Source organism: Pongo pygmaeus, chromosome 12 (assembly GCF_028885625.2).
Source record: "Pongo pygmaeus isolate AG05252 chromosome 12, NHGRI_mPonPyg2-v2.0_pri, whole genome shotgun sequence".
NCBI lineage: Eukaryota > Metazoa > Chordata > Mammalia > Primates > Hominidae > Pongo > Pongo pygmaeus.
Window position 1 is genome coordinate 132,193,597 of NC_072385.2, and position 17,385 is coordinate 132,210,981.

At 42.2% G+C, this 17,385-nt stretch overlaps 1 protein-coding gene across 13 annotated transcripts in view; it reads left to right on the forward strand.

Annotated features, from left to right (window-relative positions):
* Positions 1-17,385, forward strand: part of MYT1L (myelin transcription factor 1 like) — a 545,798-nt gene that overhangs the window by 384,252 nt on the left and 144,161 nt on the right. For all 13 annotated transcript variants that reach the window (XM_054475542.2, XM_054475556.2, XM_063649009.1 and 10 more), the window contains one exon: positions 3,526-3,875. In XM_054475542.2, the coding sequence (XP_054331517.1) occupies positions 3,526-3,875 (350 nt within the window). The remainder of the gene's footprint in view (positions 1-3,525; positions 3,876-17,385) is intronic.

Sequence of the window (17,385 nt, forward strand, 5' to 3'; positions counted from 1 at the left end):
TATTTCATATTTGAAATGTTATGTAGACTATAGATGAATTTTTTTCTTGAATTATCTGGTGATTAAAATTGTTATTCTTGTTTTGCTTATTATGTTTTTAAGGGATGATAACATTTCACCCTAGTGTTTCAGGGCTGATAGAGACTTAGAAGTCATCTAACTGCCCTCATCTTACAAATTTAAAAAGTGGCATCCAAATTGATGAAGGGACTCCCTGAGTCACGCCGCAAGGTGGAAATGAAGTCTCTCAACTCTTGCCCCTACCCCATGCTTGTGTCTTCCTGGGCAGCGGTCCCCATCCTTTCTGGCACCGGGGACTGGTTTCATGGAAGACAGCTTTTCCACGGTTTGGGGGTGGAGAGGATGTAATTCAAGTGCATTATATTTTTTGTGCACTTTATTTTTATTACTACATTGTTATATATGATGAAATAATTTTACAACTCACCATAATGTAGAATCAGTGGGAGCTTGTTTTTCTGCAACTAGATGGTCCCATCTGGGTGTGATGGAAGACAGTGACAGATCATCAGGCATTAGATTCTCATAAGGAGCACACCACCTAGATCCCTCACATACACAGTTCTCAGTTCTCAGCAAGGTTCAAGCTCCTATGAGAATCTGATGTGGCCGCTGATCTGACAGGAGGCAGAGCTCAGGTGGTCATGTGAGCAATAGGGAGCAGCTATAAATTCAGAAGAAGCTTCGCTCGCTTGCCTGCTGTCCCCTCCTGCTGTGTGGCCCAGTTCCTAACAGGCCACGAACCACCACCCGTCAAGAAAAACTGGTTTCCTAAGAAACATAAAACTGTTTATCTTCCCTTTCACTAGTGCAGTTGGTCTAAATTGTTTTAGAAATATTGATAGAAGAAACAAACAGGACAATCATTAGTTTCCAAAACTTTAAGGAGTGACATGTTTGTTGGATAATTGGATACCTGAATAAAAATAAAAAATAGCAAAAGTTTCTTGTTATTATCACTATTACACAGCAGTTCCTATCATTCATGGAGTACCTAGCAGGTGCCGGGTACAGTACTAACCTCTTTACATATATATATATTTTTTTCATTTCATCCTTAATGCAGCCATGTGAGATTAGCATTTTTCTGACTTTACAGCTGATGATGTTAATGTATAAGGTTGAACATCTGTCCAAAGTCAGTCAACCAACAAGACCTGCCATGGGCAATGCAAGCTCCTCCTGGTCCACACACACTGTGTCCTGCTCCCACACTCTCTCCCAGCAACTTCTTACCCAGGGTCTGACTGTACCAAGAAGCTCCCTCACGGCCCTTGGTCCTCCTGGCCTCTCTCATCCGTCTAAGGATCTGGGCACCCTCCTCAGCTCACCACCTCATCCCAGTCCCCGCCTGAACATGGTGCTGGCTGTCTTCTGCTCCCCGCATCTCTAGCCTGCACCTCCTCTCTTCTGTCCTCCGCTTCGCACCTATCCAACATGCCTTTTAATTGCATTATTGAGTGCTTGAAAGAACTCAAATCACTCCCTGTTTCCTGGGTCAAAATCCAGAGTCCCATCATTCATCCACGAGGTTGATCTGACCCCGCCGGACTCTCCACTTTGACGTCCACCCCATGGCCCAGCCCCGCTCTATGCTCCAACCTTTGGGGTTTGCTTTTGTTTTAGTTTTCTGAGCCCGTGGTGTTCTTACATACGTTCATGTCTTTTGCACATTGTTTTAATTGGGATGTATTGAAATGCTTTGTTTCCCTCCCAGACATCCTTTACATATCTGTGAAAGCTCATCAGCAGCCTCACCTCTTCGTGAAAGCCTTGCCAGCACCCGTGCATGCCTGCCCTCTGTGCACAGGACACAGAACCCTCTGCACGTTTTCACCACGGGATTTCTCACACTTCCTCCATTCATTCCGCAAACGCCTGCTGAGTGTCCATGACATGCCAGGTGTTTGGCCCACGGTGTACACAGGAGTGAGTGGTTCTGAAATGGTATTTGTGACTTGTCTAAATCCCTTGTTAGAGCATAAAGCCTTGGTGTGAGGATCTGTGCCACTCATCTCTGAACTCTAGCACAGCCCAGGACCCACCATAGAGGAGTTACCCAAATAGTACACACTGGTCAGGGTCACGACTGAATGATGATTCACTATCCCAGATCCAAAGCCCAGCTAGTCAAGGTGTGCAGGACCCCCCTGCAGAATAATGGGCCAATGAGAGAGGCCACACGTCTCACCCTGCAGAATAATGGGCCAATGAGAGGGGCCGCACGTCTCACCCTGCAGAATAATGGGCCAATGAGAGGGGCCGCACGTCTCACCCTGCAGAATAATGGGCCAATGAGAGAGGCCGCACGTCTCACCCTGCAGAATAATGGGCCAATGAGAGAGGCCGCACGTCTCACCCTGCAGAATAATGGGCCAATGAGAGAGGCCACACGTCTCGTTCTGCATAAATGGAGTGTTTGCCCGCGGTAGTTTGCCTCTATGTCTCCCCTACCCCACCTATTTTTTTGTAGTACATATCTTATTTCTACAACAAAAATGAATTTGTAACGTAGCTTTGAAAATCGTTCTTTCTCAATGAGAACACTTGGAAACAGGATGGGGAACATCACACACCGGGGCCTGTCATGGGGTCGCATAAGAGGGGAGGGATAGCATTAGGAGATATACCTAATGTAACATACCTAATGGCACATGTATACATATGTAACAAACCTGCATGTTGTGCACATGTACCCTGGAACTTAAAGTATGATAATAATAATAATAAAAGAAAATCGTTGTTTCTCAAGGAAAGATTGTGAGCTTCTGCTGTAAGGAAGGGTCTCATCTAAGCCTGGGCCAATTTCAGCGTGATTTAGTGGTGATTACCGCTAACACTGAAGTTGTTTTCTGGAGTGCTGGCGTGGGACTAATAACATCTAAGAGTGAGGAAGTTCTGCACAACTTTGAATGATGCAGTTGCTTTCATACAACATTGACAAGCCCCAGGGCTCATCTCGTTTCAGGAGGTTATCAAGTCTAAAGATATAATTTAATCCATAAAATATACAAATCCAAATATATCCAAAGCTCTTTCACGACATAGACATTTTTATATTTTACATAAATATATATGTAAATATAATGTGATTAAAATAAATCTTGCCTCAGATGTATCTTATACATAGTATATATTTGGTAAAATGTTTCATAAATTAAATTTGTATTGTCAATTGCACATTATACACATTATGCAAACCAATTTCATGAATTTCCGTAGGATCTCTGGAATTGCAGGAGGAGGAACTGGGAGACTTCGGCTAAATGTGAATGGTAACTAGACAAATGTGAGCTGTATTTATTTGCAGTATCACTTCATTAACCGATTTCAGCACACATCGGGGACATGTATGTTACGTCTCTCTGGTGTCTGTGCTGATGACATTCATGATAAGCCTTTAAGTACCTTGATCAAGGCCCCCATTGGTCTGATTTTAAAAGACAGTAACACAGATATTTTTTTTTTCTCTCTCTCCCCTGCCTTGTCTATTTTTTTTATTAGTGTATATGGTTGTCCCTTGGCGAAAAAAAGAAAAACACAAGATAAACAGCCCCAGGAACCTGCTCCTAAACGAAAGCCATTTGCCGTGAAAGCAGACAGCTCCTCAGTGGATGAGTGTGACGACAGTGATGGGACTGAGGACATGGATGAGAAGGAGGAGGATGAGGGGGAGGAGTACTCTGAGGACAATGACGAGCCAGGGGATGAGGACGAGGAGGACGAGGAGGGGGACCGGGAGGAGGAGGAGGAGATCGAGGAGGAGGATGAGGACGATGACGAGGATGGAGATGTGGAGGATGAAGAAGAGGAAGAGGAGGAGGAGGAGGAGGAAGAGGAGGAAGAAGAAAACGGTAATCTTTAAAATATTAGCAAAGTAACAAGTCGTGATTTGGGTCCACTGTTCAAGGTGATTTGCCGGCTGTTACTATGAATGACTGGCATATAAAGAAATCATTTTGCTCGGTCAATACTGAGAAAATTAACCCCTTATATGAACTGAATACTTCTGTTAAAGAATTCTTCAGATTCTCTGTTACACTTCAGATTTTATGTCAGTCTAATTTTTATTCAGGTTGGTTGTCAGTAATTTGCTGAGATATTTATGGTGTACCATTTTGATTAGCTTAACAAAATGTATCAAGGAAGTTAAGTTAGCAGACCTGGTCTTTAATTTTACATTTTCCTGAATGCTGTATCCATGAGATACAATGATTGGGCAAAACAGTGTTGTTGGAATGGCTTAGCCCAGGTACCTCCTTAGGGGAGTTGGAAGTCCTGCCTAATGACTGGTACATCAACCAGCAAAGTGGGTTTTGTCTGTAGATTGTCAAAGCTTTGCTTGAGTGATGGTCACGTAATTGGGATGAAACGAAGTACTGTTGCTACGAGATAATCAATCAGCCGGTCATCTGCTTCCATATGTGAGAGCTATTTCTGATCTGGGGTTTCCGGTGCTCTGAGACACGCAAGGGAAAAGGCCGCCATGCTGTGTGTTGGGAATGTTCCTGGCGGTGCGTTTACGGTGACGTGGCTTTCGTGTCCAGTGTTCTGTCACTATCCGACGCACAATACCACTTCAGAACTAACCCTTTCATAGAAGTCATTTCTTCTGAGGAAAGAGGTGGGAGTTTTGTGGTTTTGTTTGTTTGCTTGTTTTTTTTTTGCAAAGCCTAGCGATCATCTTTATTGGCTTAGGGTTTTCCTCATAGAAATGCCCAAACATGTTGAAAGTGAAGGGAGTTTTCTTTCTTGCTCCTCTCCCTTGGGCTCAAAAGTTCTTCAAGAATCTGATTTCCAGGAGAACTAATTTCTGGACACAAAGGGTAGTTGTTCCAGCCGGTGGGTAGGGCCTCCATATATCAGGGAGATGGGAGTTGCTTGTTGCTAATCTCATGTGCAGGCTTAATTTACCACTCCTCCTTCAGAAGTCAGAGGAGTTTGTACTAGGAAACCTGAATTTTATGAAATAATCCTAGATTGTTACAGTGGCTTAAGATTCTTATGCAAACAATCCATCAGTTACATGTGCATATATACACAGGCACAGATAGATATATAGAAGATAGATAGATATGTAAATATACACATAGATGCATATGCACACACACATAGATAGATAGGTATATGTACACATAGATGCATATGCACACACACATAGACAGATATGTATATATACACATAGATGCATATGCACACACACATAAATATGTATGTATACACATAGATGCATATGCACACACACATAGATATGTATACACATAGATGCATATGCACACACACATAGACATGTATATGTACACATAGATGCATATGCACACATACATAGATATGTATATGTACACATAGATGTATATGCACACACACATAGGTATGTATATATACACATAGATGCATATGCACACACACATAGATATGTATACACATAGATGCATATGCACACACAGACAGATATGTATATGTACACATAGATGCATATGCACACACACATAGATATGTATATGTACACATAGATGCATATGCACACACACATAGATATGTATATATATACATAGATGCATATGCACACACACATAGATAGATATGTATATGTACACATAGATGCATATGCACACACACATAGATATGTATATAAACACAGATGCATATGCACACACACATAGATATGTATATAAATGCATAGATGCATATGCACACACACATAGATATGTATATATACACATAGATGCATATGCACACACACATAGATATGTATATGTACACATAGATGCATATGCACACACACATAGATATGTATATGTACACATAGATGCATATGCACACACACATAGATATGTATATGTACACATAGATGCATATGCACACACACATAGATATGTATATATACACATAGATGCATATGCACACACACATAGATAGATATGTATATGTACACATAGATGCATGTGCACACACACAGATAGATATGTATATGTACACATAGATGCATATGCACACACACATAGATATGTATATATACACATAGATGCATATGCACACACACATAGATAGATATGTATATGTACACATAGATGCATATGCACACACACATAGATATGTATATATACACATAGATGCATATGCACACACACATAGATATGTATATATACACATAGATGCATATGCACACACACATAGATAGATATGTATATGTACACATAGATGCATATGCACACACACATAGATAGGTATGTATATATACACATAGATGCATATGCACACACACATAGATATGTATATGTACACATAGATGCATATGCACACACACATAGATAGGTATGTATATATACACATAGATGCATATGCACACACACAGATATGTATATAAACACATAGATGCATATGCACACACACATAGATATGTATATATACACATAGGTGCATATGCACACACACATAGATATGTATATATACACATAGATGCATATGCACACACACATAGATATGTATATGTACACATAGATGCATATGCACACACACATAGATAGGTATGTATATATACACATAGGTGCATATGCACACACACATAGATATGTATATATACACATAGATGCATATGCACACACACATAGATATGTATATAAACACATAGATGCATATGCACACATACATAGACAGATATGTATATATACACATAGATGCATATGCACATACACAGATAGGTATGTATATATACACATAGATGCATATGCACACACACAAAGATAGGTATGTATATATACACATAGATGCATATGCACACACACAGATATGTATATATACACATAGATGCATATGCACACACACATAGATATGTATATGTACACATAGATGCATATGCACACACACATAGATATGTATATGTACACATAGATGCATATGCACACACACATAGATATGTATATATACACATAGATGCATATGCACACACATGGATATGTATATATACACATAGATGCATATGCACACACATAGATATGTATATATACACATAGATGCATATGCACACACACATAGATATGTATATATACACATAGATGCATATGCACACAGACATAGATAGATATGTATATATACACATAGATGCATATGCACACACACATAGATATGTATATATACACATAGATGCATATGCACACACACATAGATACGTATATGTACACATAGATGCATATGCACACACACATAGATATGTATATATACACATAGATGCATATGCACACACACATAGATATGTATATGTACACATAGATGCATATGCACACACACATAGATATCTATATATACACATAGATGCATATGCACACACATAGATATGTATATAAACACATAGATGCATATGCACACACACATAGATATGTATATATACACATAGATGCATATGCACACACATAGATATATATATAAACACATAGATGCATATGCACACACACATAGATATGTATATATACACATAGATGCATATGCACACACATAGATATGTATATAAACACATAGATGCATATGCACACACACATAGATATGTATATATACACATAGATGCATATGCACACACATAGATATGTATATATACACATAGATGCATATGCACACACAGATAGATATGTATATAAACACATAGATGCATATGCACACACACATAGATAGATATGTATATGTACACATAGATGCATATGCACACACACACAGATATGTATATGTACACATAGATGCATATGCACACACATAGATATGTATATATACACATAGATGCATATGCACACACATAGATATGTATATATACACATAGATGCATATGCACACACACATAGATATGTATATGTACACATAGATGCATATGCACACACACATAGATATGTATATGTACACATAGATGCATATGCACACACACATAGATATGTATATATACACATAGATGCATATGCACACACATAGATATGTATATATACACATAGATGCATATGCACACACACATAGATAGATATGTATATAAACACATAGATGCATATGCACACACATAGATATGTATATGTACACATAGATGCATATGCACACACACATAGATATGTATATATACACATAGATGCATATGCACACACACATAGATATGTATATATACACATAGATGCATATGCACACACACATAGATATGTATATATACACATAGATGCATATGCACACACACATAGATATGTATATATACACATAGATGCATATGCACACACACATAGATATGTATATATACACATAGATGCATATGCACACACACATAGATATGTATATATACACATAGATGCATATGCACACACACATGCATTACATAAATTAAAATTAGTCTCCCAAGATTTTTTGTCTCGCTATGGTAGAATGCTGGGTGGAGAAAGGCCTATCAGAACACACACCAACAGACTTACCATCATCACTATTAAATCTACCAGGCACAAAAGGCACCAGTGTCATTCATGAGATGCTAAGAATTAAAATAATAGATTTGTGTAGTAAAATATTTGGAAAGTAGCTCAACCTAGCAAATTATTTCTGGACACTGTATTAAGTGAGTGTCATTTTGAGTGACCTCATTAATTGTGGAGGCTGATTAATGATTTATAACTTGCCCAGGGCTCACTAGAAAGATGGTATGCAATGTGGCTCTTTCATGTTCTCATCCTGTTTGGAAAGCAGGAGGCATTCATGTTTGGTGCGACAGATTAAGAAAGGAAATCTGCAAATAGGTATCGTTTACACCAGGGGCCTTAAACAGGTTTTAAGTTTTGCTCTTCATTTTCTAGAATTAAAAATTCAATTTTAGTGTATTTATGGTCAAATTTAAATATTTCTTTAAAAATACAAAGTGATATACTTTGAAAGGCTGTCAGAAGCCTTATTGAAATAGCTTTAGAATGTGACTGCGTAGGGTTTGTCTATTCTGACTTGAACACTTAGGATATCATTGTTTTTAAACGCTAGAAAGCAAACTAGAATTAAAGACATTTTTGCCAGAAAAACGCAAGTAAATGGGCACCCAGTGGATGTATGATAGCACCGCCAAAGGAACAACTGGCCGATTGTGCCTCAGGACCCAGGATTTCTAACTCTGTGGCCAGACCTGGCATGGTGACCACCACTCATGTGGTCAGCAAATGCCGAGTCCAGAGCACGGAAGACAGGAGGTGCTGAAAGCAAACACTTGTGAAGAGGTAGCAGGACCATGAAAGAATTCATAGTTAATTGTGGGGTGCCTGGTTTCAGAATTCATGTTCAGCAGCTGGCTCCCTAAGGAAATAACTTCTATTATCACCTATGACAGGACTTTTAAAGGAATCAAGTGAGCTACTCAGGAAGGTGCAGCCACAGGGAGATGTTGAGAGATAACCTACCTGCTAGCAGTGTGAGACAGGTGCACCCAGTTTACCGAGCATCCTGGCAGGGTGCAGCCACAGGGAGATGTTGAGAGATAACCTACCTGCTAGCAGTGTGAGACAGGTGCACCCAGTTTACTGAGCATCCTGGCAGTAGAGCATGATACTCCACTCCCTTTCAGAGAGCCTCTCATGAGAATCCCAGATCCCAGGCAGCCACTTAGACCAACAGCATTTGCATGCCCTTGTGGGGACCTTCCACCAGGTTTCCATTGCCACAGTTTCTCTGGAGGGACACCGAAGGCTTGTTTGATTTCTGAGGCAAACAAATGCATTTGTCCTAAGAAGTAATCATCTGAGAGGCCTGATTCCTGGAGACAACGCTCACGAAGCATTTCTCTGGGAGAAAGACGTCTCCATTGGAGGAGCCCCACCTGGGTGTTTCAACACCCCATTTAGCCAACGTCACCTGCAGGCACTCCGGCTGGATGGAATATCTTCTAGTCTCTTATACCCCATCAGGGTCAGAAATCTCCAAGCAGCTTCTATATCAAAGGAACAGGATAACTGTTGATAGAACAGTCATTTTATGTGATCAAACTCCTAGTTACATTTAATGTATTAAAAGGAGGCTTTGAAAGGCGTACATCAGCCCATCTCCTGTTTGAATGTTCTCACTTGAGCACGTTATATTTTACCTAACTGTTAAATGTAGTGCCAAAATCACTATCAACAAACGTAAATGTCTGCCGTGACAGCAGCATCTTTAATGTGAGATGTGCAGTGTAAGTACGGGAGATTCCATACGGTGCCTACCAGAGACGTCCTTTTGTCCTCCCTTCCAGTGGCTTGGCAGAAACCATGCACTCCCTAAAAGCTGGGGTGTCCCATTCCTCTGATCACTGGAGTTCTGGGTCAGCATCCCAAGGCTGGCCTTTCATGTTCCTTGGGTGACACTCTTAGTGACTGCTATGTCCCTGGGCCAGCAACCGATTCCCCTGAAGTTGATTGTGCCCCTTTTCTAACACGTAGAAGCACAGACAGCGACCTGAGATTAAAAGGAAGCCATGTAGCCAGAGCACAGAGCGGAGTGTGACTCCTGCACCCATCCTGCATGGCACAGGTGGCCGTCTGAGTGCAGAAACCAGGGCATCGTGACAGAGCTGCTGGGACAAGGTCATGCTGGCCTCAGCCTTGCGAGTAGAGAGAAAGTCTCAGGCGATTTATCCCGGCTGGATGCCATTATTTGTTCATCCAGTCGGGTATTTTCATCTCTATAATAAACTGAAATGTGGACTTTACTAAGAGGTTTTGTTTTAGATAAAACAAATGTATACAAACTCCCAGATTATTACAATAGGAACCCACAGGTTATAGAAGGACTATTATTTATAATTTAAGATTAAGTATTTATTTTAATTTCAAGGATCCTCCAGCATTGTTGCTTATATGAATCAAAATAGTCCTAATAATGTAAGTTTCCAATAGGCATATTTAATCACGTTATTGAATTTGATCTTCACATTGATTGCATAAGATGGGTAGGGCAGAAGCTCCTTTTCTCTCATCATACAAATTAGAAACTGAGGCTAATTACGATTATATTATTTTCTGTAGGTGGGGGATAGATAATCAAACACTTTGCATGGTTTTCCTCGTAATGGAACTCGTGTTCTCCTGATCACCTTCTGCTTATTTGAACAACAGGGGATAATACTGAGAAACTCATTTCAGATTAAGTTCATATTTAATTAAGCAAAGTTATATTTATTATATGTAGACCTACCATAGGCTGGTCTTTTGCATGAAGAATTTTGTTTTCAGAATACATCATTACAGTCTAAGTCTGCACCAATTAAAAATTCCCTTGTTATCCTAAAGTTAAGAAAGTTATTGTTCAATGGCCATAGATTTTTCTATTATCAGATCTTTTTATGTTATGATAAATATTTTTTGGATTCCTGTGATTTGAGAAATATATAGTAAATGGATATATAATACCTAGCAAGGTATGGTTTATGTTCATACTCCAGTCCACTAAAATATCTCTAAATCAATGTATACACACACATACATATATTCTTTATAGCAGACATTGCATCTTCCCTTAGACAGGAATCAACATTTCCTGAGGAAGAGCCTAGCAATGTGCTTTCTAGACACATTTCTAGAAAGCTTCCGTGTGTGCAGCTGCCTTTAGCACATAGATGTTGGCTTTAAATGCCCTGTTTCTGGAATACTTTGGAGAATATATGAGATTCTTTCTTCACTAATCTTTACTGAATCTCAGGGCTGCCTTGCCACTTAATCACGGGGTTAAATCAGGTGACATGCAGGTGTCTTCCTTTTCTAAAGTCTTCCTGGCGTCTTGTATCACGTTCTCCAGATCAGTGACCCAAAGGTGTGCGGTGGTGTCCTGGGCTGCTGGCCTCTGAGGAGGAGGGGCTGCTTGAGAGGAAATCTGTGTGGTCACCTTAGGGCCTCCTCCACGTGCGATCTGATGGCCGTGGACATTAGGGCCTTCTCGCTGTGCGGTCTGATGGCTGTGGACGTTAGGGCCTTCTCGACGTACGATCTGATGGCCACGGACATTAGGGCCTTCTCGCTGTGCGATCTGATGGCTGCGGACGTTAGGGCCTTCTCGCTGTGCGGTCTGATGGCTGTGGACGTTAGGGCCTTCTCGCTGTGCGGTCTGATGGCTGTGGACGTTAGGGCCTTCTCGACATACGATCTGATGGCCACGGACATTAGGGCCTTCTCGCTGTGCGGTCTGATGGCCGTGGACGTTAGGGCCTTCTCGCTGTGCGATCTGATGGCTGTGGACATTAGGGCCTTCTCGCTGTGCGATCTGATGGCTGTGGACGTTAGGGCCTTCTCGCTGTGCGGCCTGATGGCTGTGGACGTTAGGGCCTCCTCCACGTGCGATCTGATGGCCGTGGACGTTAGGGCCTTCTCGCTATGCGGTCTGATGGCTGTGGACGTTAGGGCCTTCTCGACGTACGATCTGATGGCCGTGGACATTAGGGCCTTCTCGCTGTGAGATCTGATGGCTGCGGACGTTAGGGCCTTCTTGATGTGCGATCTGATGGCCGTGGACGTTAGGAACTTCTTGATATGTGAAATGATGGCTGCAGCTGCTCTGGGCAAGGCATGGAGGCCGCCCTGAGGCAGAGTCGATGTGGGGGTCGGGGGAGTCGAACAGGAGGCAGGGCTGCTTTTGTTGGAGGAGTGTGCCCTGACTCTTCGGCCAGCTATGGGATCACCATGGCCAGTAATCCGTGCCTGTTCCATTCTGGTATCAGGCTCTGTCCTCACTGTAAATCAGTCCTGTGCATGGGAGAATTTTCTAACGGGGCGTTTCCACTCCCCACTTTCTTTTTTAAAGGGATTTCAAGGCAGAACTCATGCTATATAAATTCCTTCTCACAGAAACATTTCTTTTTTCATGGTAAAGTTCCCAGGGTGTGTTTTCTTTCAAACAGGATGAGGTGCTAGCCCCAAGTTGCTAGAGCATCCTGATATTTGTGGAAGACAAATTTTCATAGGCTTGAGTTTTCACAGGAGGACAGCGTGGAGGGGGTGAGGGGTCTGCTGTGTGGCCTCTGAACTCCCCAGCTTCCCTGCAGGATGCCATTCTCCATATTGATTAGCCAATTATCCTCTCCTGTCTTTCTCAGGGAAATATCCCTGATGAGGAAAGCAAGTTGAAACGCAGACAGACTGTGAAAAGCAGAATTAGCCAGCCAGTTTTCACTGCAGTCAGCAGAAAAGGCAATGAGTTCTGAGACCAACATAGAAACAAAGATCATATGTTTGGTATGCGAGGCTTCAACCAGAGGAAGACTGTGGACACAGTTGGGAGAAAGAATATGATGATTTGGTATCATCTTAAAACTAACCTCTCCCTGCATCCGGAGGCATTTTTAGGACATGACATGTGCAGCTACGTTGAAGTACATGGCACTGCGCCTTGGGAATGAGTAATCATAGAATTAGACATTTTTAGGTGTCAATATATGATTTTAAAAAACCTAAACTCTCTTCATGCAAACTGTGCAAAATTATAGAAATATAATTTATCCTATTTTTCATAAACCTTCAGGTACTTTGATACAAAGCAAAAATCTGGCTGCAAATATCATGCCATGTACATTTAAGATGCAGGTAGAGTCCGGGTGTGGTGGCTCACGCCTGTAATCCCAGCACTTTGGGAGGCTGAGGGGGACAGATCACCGAGGTCAGGAGTTTGAGACCAGCTTGGCTAACAGGGCAAACCCTGTCTCTACTAAAAATACAAAAATTAGCCGGGTGTGGTGGCACATGCCTGTAATCCCAGCTACTTGGGAGGCTGAGGCAGAAGAATTGCTTGAACCCGGGAGGTGGAGGTTGCTGTGAGCCGAGATCGCAGCCTTGCACTCCAGCCTGGGTGACAAAAGCAAAACTCCATCTCGAAAAACAAAAAAAGATGCAGGTGGATGCATAAAGTCCTGGGGAAACTCCTTTTAACATGATAATGAAAACAGAAAATGTAAGATAGTGGGCTCGAATATGTTTCTGTTCAATTTGCTTATAAAGTCCACTCTAAGAAAATAACAGTTTATCTGCTATGCTTTGTGAATTTAGGTTTCATTCCAAGTTCTGGTTTATCCACGGGTAGATGGAGTTGAGGAATGAGGTGTGTTTTCAGCTGTGGCTGTGCCACGTGTCCTAAGCGAGTCACCTAGCCTCACTGGACCTCAGTTTCACTTAAGATTAGGATAATAGTACGTGCCCTTCCTTCACTTCACTGTCTTGTTTTGAAGCTTAAAGAAGTTGCAGAATATAAAAACGCTTGAGAGATGTGAAGCAGTTCAGAACCGTAACATCACAATTGTGATTAAGGACAATTTCAGCATGATATTATGCTCCTACGCATTTATTCACACTCTTCTGTAACCCTGAACCTAACGTCCGTGACCCCCTCCCCACACGCAGCAAGTATATCATGTATATTAAGGCTGCAAGAGTTTAAAAGATTCAGAATATCATGACAGCTCATTTCCAAACACGGTGTGTTTTTTTTCTCTGTGCCCAGAAGGGCACTGGGTTGCATGCAGATACAAAACTAAACAGAGCCACCATTTTCTGGAAGAAATGCATAATACAGTATGGAAGAGGTGTGTATATAAAAAATACAAAGCATGGTTCTTTACAGGGGGCAGAATTAGAAGTCATAAACTGGGGTGGAGGCTTTAAGGATTTGATTTGAAAATAAAAACATACATTTCCAAATATTGAGGCTCATTAAACTTTAGATTGCTAAGAAAAGTGGTCGTGTTGTCTCTGCAAGCTCTGCCGAAGCAGATCAGAGTCTTCTCTCTGACACGGATGAAATATGGAAGACTAGAGACAAAGAGAAGGAACCCTGATGTCCTCTCAAGTTCCCTCACAATCTAGCACATTTATGTGAGCAGCCACCTGTGTCTCAAACCCATTCTGGAAAACAGAAGAACCAGAATTTTCACAGTCTTATCTCTGCTCCCTGGGTTCCCAGCACTGACAATAAAAGCAATCACTCTGGGGACAAGGAGTCTTCATGGTCATCCAGCTGATCCAGAAAGTCTTTGACCTGTGCCTGTGTGTGTGTGTGTGTGTGTGTGTGTGTGTGTGTGTGTGTGTGTACATGAGAGAGACAGGGGGTAGGGGGAAGAGAGAGAGAAAGAGAGAATGAGACAGACAGAGAGACAGAGACAGTGGTGTAATTGGTTCGAATGTTTCAGTATATCTCTATCTGAGTAGCTGTTGACTCCAAACAGCTCATTCTCTGGGTAGAAGAATGTGACTCTTATTTTTTTAATCCCTTAATTTATGTAAGTCAGATACCTAAAATGTCATCAAATAAAAAGACCCTCAAAGCTTTATAAATAAATGAGACTTCATGCATTCACCTTTTAGCTCATACAAAGGACAGCATTGAAATAACTGTAGCACACAAGAACATGAAAGCGCTGTCCCACATGTGTGCTGCTCTGCTGGTGGGCCACTTATAGAAAATACATGTCATATGAATACATATCTATAAATTACATATATGAGATTGTATATATATATATATGTATGTTATAAAAATCAAAATCAGGCTGGGGGCTGTGGCTCACGCCTGTAATCCCAGCACTTTGGAGGCCAAGGCAGGAGGATCACGAGGTCAGGAGATGGAGACCATCCTGGCTAACACGGTGAAACCCCCGTCTCTACTAAAAATATAAAAAATTAGCCAGGCGTGGTGGCGGGTGCCTGTAGTCCCAGCTATTGGGAGGCTGAGGCAGGAGCATGGCGTGAACCCGGGAGGTGGAGCTTGCAGTGAGCCAAGATCACACCACTGCACTCCAGCCTGGGCGACAGAGCCAGACTCCATCTCAAAAAAAAAAAAATCTAAATTAGAGCCCAGCTCCATCTGAACTTCCAGCTCTGCATCCATGCTGGCCAACACGGCAAACCCTAGACCAATGTGTTTATTTAAATGTAAATAAGTTAAATTCATTACAACTGAATAATGTTAAAAATTCACTTCCTTGCCACACCAATCACATGTGGGTTGCCCTATGTGGCTCATGGCACTGTGCTGGGCAGTGTCCACACAGAACTTCCTGTCACCTTCTATAGCACACCTGGGCGCTGGGCACCCTGTCCTGGGCCTGTTGCCACTGAGCTCAGTGCAGCCTCTTCCCCTGATGCTCCAGAAACCCCATCTAAACATGCACACGCATGTGCTTGAAGAGCCACACGCACCACAGTCTCCTGTGATCTGTTCCAGTCTTTGGATGGGGCAAATCACTTCAAAAAAATCTTCCCTTACACGTTAAGCCACTGGGTTCCTCTTTCTTTGAATCCAAAATTGTTCAGTCTTCGGAAGAATTCAGAAAATAAATGTTTGTTCAGTGTTCAAAGTGAAGCGACATTAACAACTGGAAGCCAAGGCATCCTCACCCCTCTGCATTTTTTTCTGGCCCAAGTTGTGTTTTCTTCAGCCTAGGTGGTATTTCTTCCATTTTGGGGCTAGAATCTGTGTGGCCTGAACTTCCTCCGAGTAGAAACAGAGATACCTAGGGACCAGCTCTTCTCTATCACCTGGGAACCCTGGGGTAATTTCCGTGGCTCTCTGAGCTCTCACCTGGGTTCTCTGCAGAAGGGCCCTGTCAGCTCAGTGGGGGCTGTGGAAGCTGCCTGGTCCATTAGACCAACATGAGTTGGATTCCTAGATGTATGTCCTAGCCATATGACCTTGAACTCCTCCTCAGATCCATCCCTTCATCCACAGGATGATGAAAACAGTGTGAGATGTGAAGAGTGTGTCATTCAGAGGTCCTCTGTGAGCCTCCAGGGAGCGTCCCAGGCACGCTGACACAGGCAACCTGGCTTCTGCCTGCTGGCGCCATTGTTCTCCTTTAGACTGTGCATGTGGATGGCCCAGGCTTCCCTGGCTTCAGCAGAAGGCATCCAGGGTTGTGTCTTGATGCTGTGTTGGTGTGTCCCAGCCTCAACCTCCCAGCCCTCCACCTGCCCCTCCAGCACACTCCACCAGCACGTGACTCCACTGCTCCTGGAGCTTCAGGCACACAACCCTGGGCCTTGGCACCCTCTCTTTCCTCCCCCAGAACACTCTCCCTGGCACAGCTTACTTTCCCACCTCTTCAGATCTCTGCTCAGGTGGTACCTTCTCAATGAGTACTTGCCTGACCCCCCCATCCCACGTACTGTCCGTTGTCTTTTGATTTTGCTTCATTTTTCATGGAACACACGTCACTATCTGGCATCACAGTATTTATTACTCTCTATTTTTATCTCTTTCACCAACTGCAATGGAACAGCCATGACTACAAGATTCTGTCTCTTTGGTTCATTGTTCATCTCTAAGTGTGACAATAAACAGCTGTTAAATGAATAACTATTATTCTGTTAGTTCCCTCCTCCTCCCCGCAGTGCTGTGCCCAGCAGAGCTTGCTTGTGC